Source organism: Cotesia glomerata, linkage group LG4, assembly GCF_020080835.1.
Source record: "Cotesia glomerata isolate CgM1 linkage group LG4, MPM_Cglom_v2.3, whole genome shotgun sequence".
NCBI classification, from domain to species: Eukaryota; Metazoa; Arthropoda; class Insecta; order Hymenoptera; family Braconidae; genus Cotesia; species Cotesia glomerata.
In genome coordinates this window covers 20,430,041-20,446,239 of record NC_058161.1, presented here as the reverse complement: position 1 = coordinate 20,446,239, position 16,199 = coordinate 20,430,041, and the positions used below count along the sequence as shown (strand labels likewise).

Sequence of the window (16,199 nt, the reverse complement as noted above, 5' to 3'; positions counted from 1 at the left end):
GTTGCTTACGCTCTTAATAATTGCTCGGCGCCTCGAATCATGCCAATTATAATTATGTAGCCTGATTAGAGACTAAGAGAGTGAATGGTGCATGGGAGCCTGCCACAGCTCAACACGCTAGAATAAAAAAGCGAAGAGCTGTAACTTAATAACACCAGAATAACAGAAACCAGAAAACATAAAACATAAAGCTCATATTATGTAATATAATGCTAACTCTTGTAAGCTATTCTCATTTGTTCCCTTCGAGCTACCTCGAGATACAATCCACGGGAATGCGTTTGTTTAGGCAAAATATAAACAGTAAACTTTTAACTGTAACCGAGTGTTGTTTGCTTTAAGTCCTCGGGTAGGGTTTTATACTACTCTGAATTTTTAGGGGGTGAATAATTAAAAAATATCAAGAGATAAATGCCAAAACATACTACGTGACTGCAGTGAATTGTGAACTATACATAGATAAAATTTGGATTGATGAAATAATGAATTTTGTTAAATTGCACTGTACTTTCTTAATTATTGATGATTTTAAAGATATAAGCTCATTCCGATATTAAGCTCATTAAAAGCTTTCATTTGAGTACTCACATGCATTTTTTATATATTTTTCATATATACATATATATAATATATATGAATATATGAAATATATGAAAAATTGATTTGAATCCGCAAATGAAAGGTTTTAATGAGTGTAATCTCGAGATGAGCTAATATCTTTAAAAATGTGAATAGTTCACGAGATACAAGGTAATTTCTTAATTGTGTAATATATATAATATGTATCTTAAAGATATAAGCTCATCTTAATGTTACACTCGTCAAGAGCTTTCATTTGAGTACCCACATGCATTTTTTATATATTTTATATATATAGTATTTGTGAAATATATGAATATATAAAATATATGAAAAATTGATGTGGGTACTCAAATGAAAGGTCTCGATGAATGTCATGTCAGAATGAGCTTATATCTTTAAAAACGTCAATAGGTCATTTCTGACTTATCTATCTAGAGATTTTTTGCATTTAACCTAAATACTTATCATAAATCTAAACTATACTCAGTCTAAAAATTTTTGAAAAATTATTGACTAGAATTTCAATTAAAAAACTTTGCTTTATTTATTACAAGAATGTAAGGGGGGTAAAAAATGAAGTTAGTTTGTACCATTATCGGGCTGACTAATTAACCAGCCCTGTAGTGTAGTTATTCAGTAGCAGCAGGGGTAGGTAAGGGAAAGGAGAGGGAGAGGTAATGTGTCAAAGTTGTGAATTAAATCGTAGCGAATTCATAAACTCCTGGGGCTGTTACCGAGTTTCCAAGTGGAAGTTACAAGTTGGGGTGTCGGTAGCGGTAGCGGTGTTGCTGTTGCTGTTATTGTTGCGCTCGGTTCCGGTGGGTTGTTTAGAGGTGGTAATGGGAAATATGTTCCAGGTGTCAGCGGGCTAAAGGATGTTAAGGTGGAAATACCCGAGGCGGTCGCAGTCGGGTCTCAAGTGACGCTCACATGCCGGTACGACCTCCAGAACGACGTTCTCTACGCGGTCAAATGGTACAAGGGCAAGGACGAATTTTACAGGTTTGTGCCCAAGGAACTGCCCCCGCTTCTCGTATTTGGGAACTTATTTGCTCATAATATTGATGTAAGTACTTTACTTTTTATTATTTTTTAAATCTTTGGCTCAAATTTTCTGAATTTTGGTTTTTTCTTTAAACTATTGATGGTAAAAAAAATTTTCTAATGGACTAATTGTATACCCCAGGCTCCAAGTTTAAATATAAAAAAAAAAAAAAAAAAGTTTGACTCGTATAAAAGGGCATGGAATTTCCTACCTTTTTATAACTTACTAACAAAAAATAGCTTTTATATATCTGTATGAATATATTCATGAATCTAACAAAGGGTTTTTAATTTCGAAATAAAACTTTAAGCATTAATGAATTTTTTTTCATTTTCCGAACATACTTTTTTATATAAAACTTATTTTATATTTATTGTAAAGTATTTATTGTAAAGTATTTTATATTTATTGTAAAGTAATTCCACCATTGATAAAAAACAAAGTTAATTTTTTTTAAGACCTTTGCACTTAAAAGGTAAAACTTTTTTAGTTTAAGAATTTTTCTACTCAAATTAAAAACATGCAATTCTTTAAAATTATTTATTTGATTTAAGTTAATTTTTTTGTGTGTGCATTATGGAAAATCTGCATAGGTAATATGAATTTCTATAGGAATCCACATAAGAACCTGTGGGTTCATGAATTCCTGTATGGGAAATCCACACCGGAAGTATGGATTCCTATAGTGAATTTATATAAGTGGAATAAACATAGCCCTTGTAAGAACGTGCCTTAGGCCAATGAGTAGCGTAGAAGACTGTCAACCATGAGGTACCGGGTTCAAATCCATCAGATGCGAGCAGTTTTTTCATGAGATAAAAATACAAAATCCGTTTTTTAGAATTAATTTCATTTAATACTTAATTAATGGCAATTACTTCATAATTATTGTTAATTTTTTAAATAAATTTTTTTTCGCCTGATTAATATGGGAATCTATGTAGGACCCTACCCTGAATTCCTATATAGGAAACTATATGGGAATCTATCCGAAAACGCCATGTGGAAATCCAAACTGGTTTCCCATACGGATTTTTTTTAATGGGATCGCTCTTATATTACGCTCATTAGCGATTGATATACATGTACTGTGTCGGGGCAATAAGTCCTGCGGATCACGTACTGTGTATAAAACGTGTGTGGATATATTATGCTGGTAATTATATTGAGGTTATGTTATTGGCATATTCATTGTGGAGCGAGAGAGAAATCCGGATGCTCTTTGACTTGTCGTCATATAAAGCAAGTGATATTGCAACATCAAGTACACCGATAGGACCTGCTTGTGTACCTATATCGTGTGTGTTTCCTCTATGTGGGAATTCCCAAGTGAACTCTGCACTTAAATTAAGTAGTACAAACGCGTTATAGGTACACATGATCGAGTTTCAATTATGCGGACTATAATAGTCTATTATTATTATTATTGTAGTATCTATTTTTTACAACGTTATAATCAACTTCTTGTTTCTTTAAGTACCTACATTCCAATAAGTATTAAAAATGAAATTTTTTTTTACATTTTCTACACTGATAGAAGGATTTGTTTATATTTAATATAAGCTTTATTAAATATTTATTAACATTTAATAAATTATTTATTAAATACGATTTATTATGAAGTTATTGCTATTAATTAATTATTAATTGAAATTAATTCTGAAAAACGGATTTTGTAATTTTATCTAATGAAAAAACTGCTCGCGTCTGATGGACCCGGTCTGAACCCGGTACCTCATGGTTGACAGTTTTCTACGTTACTCACTGGCCTAAGTCACGTTCTAACAAGGTCTATGTTTATTCCATTTATATAACTTCACTATAGGAATCCATACTTCCGATGTGGATTCCTATGGAAATTCATATTTTCTATGTGGATTTTCCATATAGGAATCCATGTATCCGCAGGTTCCCATGTGGATTCCTATGGGAATCCATACTTCCTATGTGGATTCCTATGGGTTCCTATACGATTCCAAACTTTCCTATGTGGATTCCCATATAAACTCATGTGGATTTTTTTGATAAGGTGCCCCTATCAAAAAAATCCATATGGGAAACCAGCCTGGATTTCCACATGACGTTTTCGGATAGATTCCCATATGGTTTCCTATATAGGAATCCAGGGTAGGATCCTACATAGATTCCCATATTAATCAGGCGAAAAAAAATTTATCTAAAAAATTAAAAATAATTATGAAGTAATTGCTATTAATTAAGTATTAATTGAAATTAATTCTGAAAAACGGATTTTGTAATTTTATCTTATGGAAAAACTGCTCGCGTCTGATGAACTTGAACCCGGTACCTCATGGTTGACAGTCTTCTACGCTACTCACTGGCCTAAGTCACGTTCTTACAAGGTCTATGTTTATTCCACTTGTATAAATTCACTATAGGAATCCATACTTCCTATATTTTTTATATGGACCATAAAAAGCCCGTGATCATTTATTACCCGATACGTTTATTACCCGAAAAAAGCAATAAAATAATTTTTCCTTTGTTAAAAAACGGAAACATGTATGACGGGCGTGGGTAAAAAGGGTGGAGGATGCTTTTCGGCAATTTACAGCACGGCGCCCCTGGTCAACCACTGCGCGTAAATTGTGCTCGTACTATTCTGAACGAACAAGAGGTGGATTGTTGAGGGGAGGTGTTACTATTACTATTGAACAAAATTTCAATGCGCGTGCCAGTTACATACCGGGAAACCCGACTAAATTGATTGTAGATGATTTACATCCTGCAACGGGTATTATATATGTATTAATTTAATGAATTTCATAAATTTTGTTATTATATATGCTCATCGTAATAACAGTCCTGCACTACGGTAGTATGTTACGAATATATGGGTAATAGTTCAAAGCCAAAGAGAAATTTTCAATAGACAAACTAACCACTGGGATAAACCTTATTAATAACAATGATAATAATAATAATAATAATAATAATAATAATAATCAATCATTGGTACTATATTATGATTAATTCATTACTTTAATTGATTTCATTTGTTACAAGGGATTAGATTTTCTGAGTGTGGATTTAATTTTAAATTCCTCGAACAGTACACGGAAAATGAATTATCCAGAGCTTGGAGCCGTAATTAACGAAATTCTATTCTATGACAATTTGAGCCGCTAAATTATATTATTATAATTATAAAATTGTTCAAATGGACGTAAATAAATTTTTTTATATAATAAGCAGTGATAGGATTTGTTTATATTTAATATAAGCTTTATTAACTGTTAATAAACATTTATTAACGGTTAATAAATATTTGTTAACTGTTAATAAATATTTATTTGAAATAAAAAACATAAATAACTATTTTATTTTGACACTTTTTGTAACCCTATAGCTGAAATATATGATAATAATTCAATTCACTAAATAAATTAACGTTTTTAATATTTAAAAATATGAAAGATATTTATAAGCTAAGATAGAATTTGGTATTTTACAATAAACAGTATAAAAATGTAATATAATTAATGCAAACTAGCAACCTTGCAGTCACTATGTATGATTGCCGTGACTTGTGAACTATAAATAAACAAAAATTTTGCTTCATTAAATAATGAATTTTGTTGAATTGCACTGTATTTTTTTAACTATTGACGTTTTTAAAGATATAAACTCATCCCGATGTTGTACTCATCAAGAGCTTTCACTTGAGTACCCACTTGCATTTTTGATATATTTTTCATATATACATATATTTAATATACATAAATATATAAAATATATAAAAAATTGGTGTGGGTACTCAAATGAAAGGTCTCAATGAGTGTAATGTCATGGTGAGCTTATATTTTTAAAAATATCATTAGTTGACAAAATACGTCATTTCTTAATTAATGACATTTTTTAAGATATAAGCTCACCAAGACATTACACTCATCAAGATCGTTCATTTGAATACCCACATGCATTTATGATCGCATATTTTTCATCACATCTATATAATATAGATAAATATATGAAAAATCGATGTGGGTACTCAAATAAAAGGTCTTGATGAGTGTTACATCAAGATGAGCTTAATTTTCAAAAATGACATTAGTTGACGAGATAGCGATGTAAGTTCTAAATTATTGACATTATTAAAGATATAAGCTCGTCCTGACATTCTACTCATCAAGAGCTTTCATTTGAGTACTCACATGCATTTTTGATATATTTGTCATATATACATATATATAAATATAAATTATATGAAAAATTGATGTGAGTACTCAAATGAAAGGTCTCGATGAGTATAATGTCATGGTGAGCTTATATCTTTGAAAATGTCAATAGTTCTCAAGATACTGGGTCATTTCTTCTTAATTACTGACATTTTTAAAGATATAAGCTCATCCTTATATTACATTCATCAAGAGCTTTCATTTGAGTACCTACATGCATTTTTGATATATTTTTCATATATACCCATATATAATATATATAAATATATAAAAAATTGATGTGGGTACTCAAATGAAAGGTCTCGATGAGTGTAACATCAAGATGAGCTTATATCATTAAAAATGTCAATAGTTCACAAGATACAAGGTTATTTCTTAATTATGTATCTAGAGATAGAGTATTTTCGAACAAATAACCGATTTTATCATATGACTATCCTAGAGAAAAAATTAATCTTATTCTGTTAATAAATATTTTTCAACTATTTATAAATATTTATTAAAATTTAATAAATTAAATAGTTGTCTTCAAATAAATTAAATTATTAATAATTAATAAATCTTTCTATCAGTGTAGAAAGCTAAAAATAAGTGAGAATTATATTTAAAAAAATCTTTTGAATGAATTCTTGTATAGTAAACGTAAATTGTTTAACCGACAATAAATAAGAGTAATAAAAATTGATTACAGAGGACCACAAGTGATGCTCACCAAGTAACGATAACGAACGTAACAAACGAAATGGAGGGAAAATATCGCTGTGAAGTAACGAACGACATACCGGACTTTCATACACTGCGAAAAGTTGGATACATGCACGTAGTCAGTGAGTAGTCGGCTCGGCTCGGCACAGTAGAGTAATAATAATAATAATAAGGAAAAAAATAATTAAAAAATGCTTTAGAGAACAATAAAATATAATGTTAGTTTAAATTGAGTGTAGAATAGTTGAGTTAATATTAAAGGTACATAAGGTTTATAAGTTGGAAATGGTTGAATCGTCGACGTAGACGTTACGCGCCATTTCAGATCCTCTGTTGGAGCAAAGTACCTTATACACCTTTACTTATATACCTTATAGTAGTAACAGTGTAAGAGTACCTCCAGTTTTTCCCAGTGGAACATTCTCAACAGATGGGGCAATATATTTCCAGGTCTACCTCAAGGTAGTCCCGAGGTGCTCGTTGAGAAGCAGAGATACGCGATTGGGGAGACAGTCAAAGCCAACTGTACCACTCCACCCAGTAATCCAGCCACTAATGTCACTTGGACTGTCAACGGAATTCCGGTAATACTCTCCCTTTTTTTTCTGTCTATACTCTTTCTTCTTTCCTCTATATTACTATTGCTCTTGCTATTACTATTATACTGTTCCTACTCCCGTTCGTTATATTACTTCTCAAATAAAAACTAATGATAATTAGATCTTCTGGATCAAATCGACCCGCTAACTTTCTTTTCTATTATTACTCTATTTTTTAATTACTTCTTTTTGATAAGTTTATTTGGTGTTTTACTTAAAGTTTGCTGACTAGCAAGTGGGTTTCAATTAAGTCAATTATAATTTAAATAGAAAATTTTTAAAAGACCGAGAGATTTTTTATTATTTAATAAATCATGTTTTTAAAGATATAATCTCATCCCGATGTCAGGCTCATCAAGAGCTTTCATTTGAGTACCCACATGCATTTTGGATATATTCTTCATATATACATATATATATATATATATAATATATGAAAAATTGATGTGGGTACTCAAATGAAAGGTCTCAATGAGTGTAACATAGGGATGAGCTTATATCTTTAAAAATGTCAACAATTCACAAGATACAAGGTAATTTCTTAATTAATGACATTTTTTAAAATGTAAGCTCATCCCGATATTACACTTATCAAGAGCTTTCATTTAAGTACCTACATGCATTTTTGATATATTTTTCATATATACATATATATATAAATATAAAATATATAAAAAATTGATGTGGGTACTCAAATGGAAGGTCTCGATGAGGGTAATGTCATGGTGAGCTTATATCTTTATAAATGTCAATAGTTTACAAAATAGAAGCTCGTTCCTTAATTACTGACATTTTTAAAGATATCAGCTCATCCTGATATTACACTCATCAAGAGCTTTTATTTGAGTACCCGCATACATTTTTATATATTTTTCATATATACATATATATATATATATATATATATATATATATATATATATATATATATATATATATATACATATATATAATATATATAAATATATGAAAAATCGATGTGGGTACTCAAATGAAAGATCTCGATGAGTGTAATGTCATAGTGAGCTTATAACTTTAAAAATATTATAAGTTCACAAAATACAATGTAATTTCTTAATTAATGACATTTTTAAAGATATAAGCTCATCCTGATGTTACACTCATTAAGACCTTTCATTTGAGTACCCACATGCATTTTTGATATATTTTTCATTTATCCATATATGTAATATATATAAATATATAAAATATATGAAAAATTGGTGTGGGTACTCAAATGAAAGGTCTCGATGAATGTAACATCAAGATGAGCTTATATCTTTAAAAATGTCAATAGTTCTCAACATACAAGATAATTTCTCAATTATATATCTATAGAGACTTCGAATGCAGCTTCAATAATCATAATAAATTAACTATTGATAAGACTGATATAAATATAAAACCCTTAAAAAGGCTCAGGTTCAAGTTACGGCCTTTTCAATAAATTTTTCGAGGACAAATGCGATAAAATTTACAAAAAACTTACCCAACGGTGAAAAAAACAAAGCCCTCTAATTAACAAGCCGTAAACTCTGATCCGTGGAGTGCCGCCCCCCTAGCTCTGAAAAATATAATGTTAGACATATTTATAACTCATCTAAGTTTATTACATTACCCCGGTGCGATGAAATTTAGTAATAACCTAGGAAATATATTAACGTAAATGTTATGTTATAGTCCCACACTGATGCAGCAAAAGCTTAAAGCATGAGAATATTACAGTACTAGTTGTGTTGTGTTGGGTCGCTAGTCGCGGTTGCATAACAAGATGCCATTTCACGAATTACTGAGCCACTACTACCTTGGGAAATATATATATATACATACATTTACTGATTTTATATCCACCTTTATCACCTTCTTCATCATCTCAACAGACTTCCGGTTTCTTTGAGGTTTTATAATCATGTAATATCTGTACTTGACCAGTAAACCAGCAAACTATCTACCTTAGGACCACCGACACTACTAAAAATTATTATAATAATGAATTTAAATTTTTTTATTAACGAGGTGCCTGAGAATTTATAAGCGCGCTTGTATTATTATTATTTTTATTTTTAAACTAGCTTCTATATATTAATTTTCATTCTCTCTACAACTCAATGGGCTACGGGGTAAGGCAATAATAATAATAATGATAATAATAATAATAATAATAATAATAATAATAATAATAATAATAATAATAATAATAATAATAATAATAATAATAATCTAGACGTGTGGTGTGTTGTATATTGCTAGTACAAGAGTGCACTACCTTAGGTAGAATCTGTTGCAGGAAGTGACAAGATCCCTACCCGTGAGTAGGCTATAAAATGACTGAGGGAAAAACTCAAGGAGACTATCTCACCTTTTTGAGTTAATTAGTTCTTTACACGACGTTGTTACCTTGTAATAATCTTAAAGGGCTTATTTAATGGGCACATGCATCACGTTAATAAAAACCCGCGACAGACTTACGTAATTGCTCGATTTTTATCCGTGGAATTTCTTAATGTGAGAATACGCCTTTGAGATTTTCATCACCGAGTTCTCTTTGTTTTGTTATTTATTTATTTATTTATTTATTTATCTAAACGACTATCGGCGATATTTACTAGAATAAAAATTGTAAATGTGATTTACTAGCAACCGTTCAGTCACTATGAGACTTCCGTGACTTGTGAAACTAGAAATAAATAAAATTTTGCGTTATTAAATAATAATTTTTGGTACATTCCACTGTACTTTCTTAAATATATAAAATATATGAAAAATTGATGTAGGTATTCAAATGAAAGGTCTCGATGAGTGTAATGTAGGGGTGAGCTTATAACTTTAAAAATATCAATAGTTCACGAGATACAAGGTCATTTCTTAATTATTGACATTTTTAGAAATCTAAGCTCATCTTGATGTTACACTCATCAAGAGCTTTCATTTGAGTACCCACATCAATTTTTCATATATCTATATACCTTACATATATGTATATATGAAAAATATATCAAACATGCATGTGGGTACTCAAATGAAAACTCTTGATAAGTGTAACTTCAAGATGAGCTTATATCTTTAAAAATGTCAGTAGTTGACAATATACAATGTAATTTCTTAATTGATGACATTTTTCAAGATATAAACTCATTTCGATGTTACACTCAAGAGCTTTCATTTGAGTACCCACTTGCATTTTTGATATATTTTTCATATATACAAATATATAAATATATAAAATATATGAAAAATTGATGTGGGTATTCAAATGAAAGATCTCGATGAGTGTGACATCGGGATGAGCTTATATCTTTAAAAATATCAAGATTTCACAAGATACAAGGTCATTTCTTAATTATGTATCTAAAGATAGAGTTCTTAAAAATTATTTACTAAAAGAAAAATTTAAAATTTGGTTAAATCATTCTTAAAACATTTTAATTGAAGATATGATTTAATTATTTTAATATATTTTAATTGAACCCTTTATATTAATAAAATTTTTAATTATTTTTATAATTGTTTTTTTTTTAAGGTAAATTCAAGCTATCACCGCAGCATACCACTGGGAAGCGACAATCAAACTCGAGCTTACGCGGAGCTTGATTTTGAAATAACGCAAGACAGCTTCACAAGCGGAAAACTAAAGATCATTTGTCATGTTAATATTTTCAAACTTTACAAGAGGGAGGCTATTGCGACGGTTGAAGAAGAACGCCCGAGACTGGCCTCTGTACTTGGGACAAGAGATTCACCTCACACTAGTACTATTTTCAATTATAACTTCTAACCAATTTTAATTTATAATTTATAATTTCGTTGTTTATATTCTCAGTAAGTTTATTAAATTAAATCACTAAAAAAAAAATAATATAAAATTTATCGAGATTTAATTTTTTTTTAATTTTAGTTTTCCCAATATTCGTCAAAATTCTTTATTTTAATTTAATATAATTTAAATAATTTAATAATTGATGGTTTTTACTTATTTAATAAAATAAAGTAATAAAATGACTTTGGTATTTATTACTTGCCGGAATAAATAAACAGATTTGGCAATAGCAAGCTTGATTATACCCATAACCTGAGACGTGGATAAGTGTGTGAGTTAAACATTTCTCTCTGTAACTATATTTCTATCCTTTTGTTTTTTCTCAGCTGTTGACGCGATGTTGTCAAATCTTTATTCGAATAAATGGCTGACGATAAAACAGTCACAAACATAAAATTTGACTTTAAATATTCCAAAAATTATATCGGTAATGTATTATTATTAAATTGTTTTAATATTTTGCAATAATCCAAGTTTCTTGTGTATAGTATTTTGTCCGTTAAAGTTGGGAGGATAATATTGAAAAAAATAATTAAAGTCTCGACAAAACGTTTGTCCGCCATAAGAGCCCGTGTATAAGGAGATAAAATATGTGATTTTTAAAATTTAATATCTAAGTAACTAAACCGTTAATTTTTTTTTAAATTTTGGGATTAGATAAATTACGTATTTATTTATACGTATACTTAATTTCAAAGCTCAAAGTTGGAAATTATTTTTTTAATTAAATTCGCTCGCACCTCCTTAAAGCCTAGTTACCCGGAATTGGCTATTAAAGCAAATTAACTTCTCACCTATCCATTAAATAATAAAAAATATTTTTCCTATCTGACTATTTCCTTAATTTAAAATTATTGGAGCATTAAATTTGCTTTATAAAAAAATAATTGATTATTTTGATGGTATCAGCATCACAAATTATAAATTATAAATTACAAATAATTTAAAATAAATAAATAAATACCAATAATAATAATAAATAATAATATCAATATACTATTACAGATGTAGGATCAAAACACACCGCAGAATGGGTGTTGTGCGTGGTAACAGCCGCTAATTTGGTGCTTCGCGGTCTCAGATAACACCGATGAGCCAGCACAATTTACTCTTCGCCAACAAGTTACCCAGGAGATAAATAAACCGCCGCATCCCTACGCTGGAGCCTACGTCCACTTAAATCAAACAAGTGATCGAACAAGTGAATCAAATTAATGATAATAAAAGTTAATTAATAAATTAATAAATTAAAAATTTAATAAAAAAATAATGAAATAAAATGGATTGCGTTATTCGTGTAAATAGAATAATTTACGATTAGCGAATATCTTAATAACAAACATTTAAAAAAATCGCCTATTATATTAAATTAAATTCAATTAATATAATAGCGAATTTATTTAGTCGCACTGTCACCTGCGACTGTCTAAATAATTGTGTTAGATCACCAATTACCCCGACCCCTATCGATATTTATTATTAACTAATTATATATGTATTATAATAAATAAAATGAAACAAAAATTAAAATAATATTAATATAAATATGTAATGGTGTTTTCTATCCTGACACATGATTATTTTGATACCTCCGATAAAATGACAATTTTAATAATTAATGTAGCTTACACGATACGTCCTTCTAGTTATTGTTTTATTATTTATATTTATTATTGTAATTATTATTATGATTATTATTATTATTATATGGATGCTGTTATGAATATTGTTTATAAATATTTATTTGGATATATAAAATAAACTATTGATTCTTCGTTAAGTTGTGGATTATTTTTAACCAAAAATTTTAAATAATTTTTATTTGAGCTGGGAAGTTTTTTAATTTTTTATGAATTGAGTAAATAAAGATAGTTAGATTTATTTTTATGAAAAAAATATTAAATTTTAAATATTTAAATCTATAATTTAAATTCTGGATTGAATATTAAAAAATTTGAAATTAAATTTAAAATAGATTATTTGAATATTTTTTGAATTTTGAATTATAAAAAACTTAGAATATTATTTTAATTGGAAAAAAAAAAATAAATTAATAAATACTACACGGAGAAAAAAATATTGTTAGAATAAGCATACGTATCGTTATTCTGACTATACGCCGTATAGTCATTTTTCTTAGAGATATACGCTGTATAGCCAATTCAGCTATACAGCGGATAATCAAAATGACGATCCATATCATTATTTTAGCGTTACATTTAGTTAATTCAACTATACAGATCCTCACGTTAATGAAACAGTTGCCTGTTTTGACGAAACTACATATATTTACAAGAGCTATTCTCTGTATGCTTTTAAGTGAAACAAATGAATCCCTAAATCAGAAATCCGGATTGTTATTTTAAGGAAACGTCATTTGAGGATACGTTGGATAGTCATTTTAACAATATTTTTTTTTCCGTGTAGCAGTCACTATGTGACCACCGTGAATTCTGAAGTATAAATGAATAGAATTTTGGTTTATTAAATAATGAATTTTGTTAAATTGCACCGTACTTTTGTAAATATTGACGGTTTTAAAGATATAAGGTCATCCTGATGTTACACTCATCAAGAGCTTTCATTTGAGTACCCACATGCATTTTTGATATATTTTTCATATGTACATATATGTAATATATACAAATATATAAAATATATGAAAAATTGATGTGGGTACTCAAATGAAAGGTCTCGATGAGTGTAACATCAGGATGAGCTTATATCTTTAAAAACGTCAATAGTTCACAAGATACATGGTCATTTCTTAAATATTGACATTTTTAAAAATATAAGCTCATCCCGATGTTAAACAAATATAAATAATGCTGTGAAGCGGGAAAGAATAGGAGTCACGGTAATTATTACGTGAAGCGTTCCACATTCACGTAACAGGATATTGGTAGGAAAGGATTGAAAAAGGAATGTGAAGAGGATCATCTTAATGTGAGTTTATAGACACTCATCAAGAGCTTTCATTTAAGTACCCACATTAATTTTTCATATATTTATATATATTACATATATACGTATATGAAAAATATATCGAAAATGCATGTGGGTACTCAAATGAAAGGTCTCGACGAGTGTAACATCAAAATGTGCTTATATCTTTAAAAATGTCAATAATTCACAAGATACAAGGTAATTTCTCAATTATGTATCTAGAGATAGTGCATTTTCGAATTCAGCCTAAATACTTATCATACTAAATTAACTATCGGTGCGAATGATATAAACCTTGAAAAGGCACAAATTCAAATTATGACCTTTGCAATGACACTAAAGCTCACTATAAAATCCAATTTTATCGTATAACTATCCTGAAGACAAATATTTTCTTATTCTCTTAATAATATAGATAACTTCTGAATTATAAATTTCAAGAAAATTGATTTTTTAAATACATTTCATTTTTTCAATTAGGTAAAAATTGAAAGTTTTCAATTTCTTTATTTTTATTAATTAAATTAGAACCAAAAAATACTTTTTTAAAAATTGCACTTACAATTTTTCAACGAAAGAAAATTCTAAAAATGTTTACTTTAAATGTCGGCAAACTTCGCATAAAAAAAAACTCGAGATTTAAATTAAAGATCAATTATTTATTGATTAAAAGAAATGCGTAAATCTATCAATAAAATAAAATCTCAATATAAAATTAAGCAGCCTCTTTCTGCATTTGTCCTTGAATCTTCATGCTCATAACATCAATGGTGGCATCACGGATCTTGCTTTTTTCAAGCCCCAGCACCTGGATCTTCTCCATCTGCTCTGTTACATAAGCAACGCGTCTTGAAAAGTAATTTTTCGCATCTTCGACGTTTTTCTCGACAAAATATCCAGTCCCAATGTCCACTAGCACGTTCTCGGTGTCGGACATCCTTCCTGGTACGTACATAGACTCGGTAAGCGGCACGAGGATCTCTTTACCTTAATAATTAATTAAAATTAGAAATTTTGTTCAAAAAAAAAAAATTGGAGTAATTTTTTAATCAATTTAAATTTATAAAAAAAAATAAACAATAAATTTTGGCAAAAAAAAATTGATTTTTAAAAATAAAAAATTTAATTTTTTTTTAAATAACTTTTTAGAAAAAAATTTTTTTTTAAATAAAATAAAAAAATAATCAAGCTTGCTAAATTTAATGTCATGAATAAATGTACTTACTGTTAATAGATAAAATAATAATAATAATAAATTTAACAGATATTTAATAAATTTTAGAATTTTTTTTTTTTTTTCAATAAATTATGGCAAAAAAAAATTATAAAAAAAATTGACATAGAAATTTTAAAAAACAAAAAATTTTTTTAAAATAATTTATTTTTACAAATTTTTTTGTTAAAAAAAATAAAAAAATTCTTTATGAAAATTAAATTAGCCATTTAAAAATTTTTAGATTTTTTTTTTATTGAAAAAATTATTAAAAAAAAATAAAAAAAAATGTCACTTGTAAAAAACTTGAAAAACTGTTAGTGAAATTTTTAAAAAATATTTTTTTGCTTTAATTTAATTATTTAAAAAAAATCAAATAATTAAAAACGTCGGCTAACTTTAGTATCATAAATTCTTTAGTGACTAAAAATTTTTGACTCTAATTTTAAAAATGATTAAATATATGCTAAATTAATTTTCATATAATAAATAAATAAAAAATTACCTTTGGCTTCAGGTGTGACTTTGTCTAAACAAAAACCAGACTCTTGAAATTTACTCTGAGCTATTTTCAAAGTTTGAAGTGAATCTTGAAATACATTGAGCTCCTTGTCGAGTTGCTGCTTCAGTAAGGTTAATTGTTGCAAACTTAATTTGGTAAGATCGATTTGCTGGAGATGGGGAGCTTCAGACGCGGATATTGTTGACATTATACCGACTTAATCTAATTTAATTAAATCCAATTAACTTGACAATTAACAATCAACCAAACTATTGACTGACAAACAGTCACTAATTCTGATTACTGATTACGGATTACTGACTATTCTAATTCTAACCATAAATAGACAACAGATCAACAGTATACAGCACCTCTCTCTTGTTTCCTCTACGAAACCTATACCAGCGCCGATTATCCGTTAGTAACGACCGTTGGTAACATCAAATTTAAATTAATTATGATAATAAAGTCAGCTAACATTTATAATAATTTTTAGAATTTTTTTTGAATATTCTCTTAGTTCTTATTTATTTTCTCTAAACGTCAAAAAAATATAAAAATAAAATTCACAAACATCTGACGATTTTTAGG

The 16,199-nt window shown here is 28.3% G+C and overlaps 2 protein-coding genes across 2 annotated transcripts in view; one reads left to right on the top strand and one right to left on the bottom strand.

Annotated features, from left to right (window-relative positions):
- Nucleotides 1-12,659, top strand: part of LOC123263851 — a 58,479-nt gene extending 45,820 nt beyond the window's left edge. The window contains exons 2-6 of the mRNA XM_044726886.1: nucleotides 1,440-1,648; nucleotides 6,518-6,653; nucleotides 6,982-7,115; nucleotides 10,651-10,879; nucleotides 11,953-12,659. Coding sequence (XP_044582821.1) covers nucleotides 1,440-1,648; nucleotides 6,518-6,653; nucleotides 6,982-7,115; nucleotides 10,651-10,879; nucleotides 11,953-12,032 — 788 coding nt within the window. The 3' untranslated portion in view covers nucleotides 12,033-12,659. The remainder of the gene's footprint in view (nucleotides 1-1,439; nucleotides 1,649-6,517; nucleotides 6,654-6,981; nucleotides 7,116-10,650; nucleotides 10,880-11,952) is intronic.
- Nucleotides 12,660-14,531: 1,872 nt separating this feature from the next.
- Nucleotides 14,532-15,960, bottom strand: LOC123263864 (prefoldin subunit 5). The gene is made up of 2 exons (XM_044726901.1): nucleotides 15,612-15,960; nucleotides 14,532-14,880 (listed from the first exon to the last, which is right to left on the bottom strand). The coding sequence occupies exons 1-2, from the start codon at nucleotides 15,814-15,816 to the stop codon at nucleotides 14,609-14,611; spliced, it is 477 nt and encodes a 158-aa protein (XP_044582836.1). The 5' UTR covers nucleotides 15,817-15,960; the 3' UTR covers nucleotides 14,532-14,608.
- Nucleotides 15,961-16,199: the final 239 nt, after the last annotated feature.

Excerpts from the sequence above, each read along its gene's own strand:
- LOC123263864 (XM_044726901.1), bottom strand. The coding sequence starts at position 15,816 with ATGTCAACAATATCCGCGTCTGAAGCTCCCCATCTCCAGCAAATCGAT. Across the intron at positions 14,881-15,611 it reads AGTCACACCTGAAGCCAAAG|GTAAAGAGATCCTCGTGCCG; the intron begins GTAATTTTTTAT and ends TTAATTATTAAG.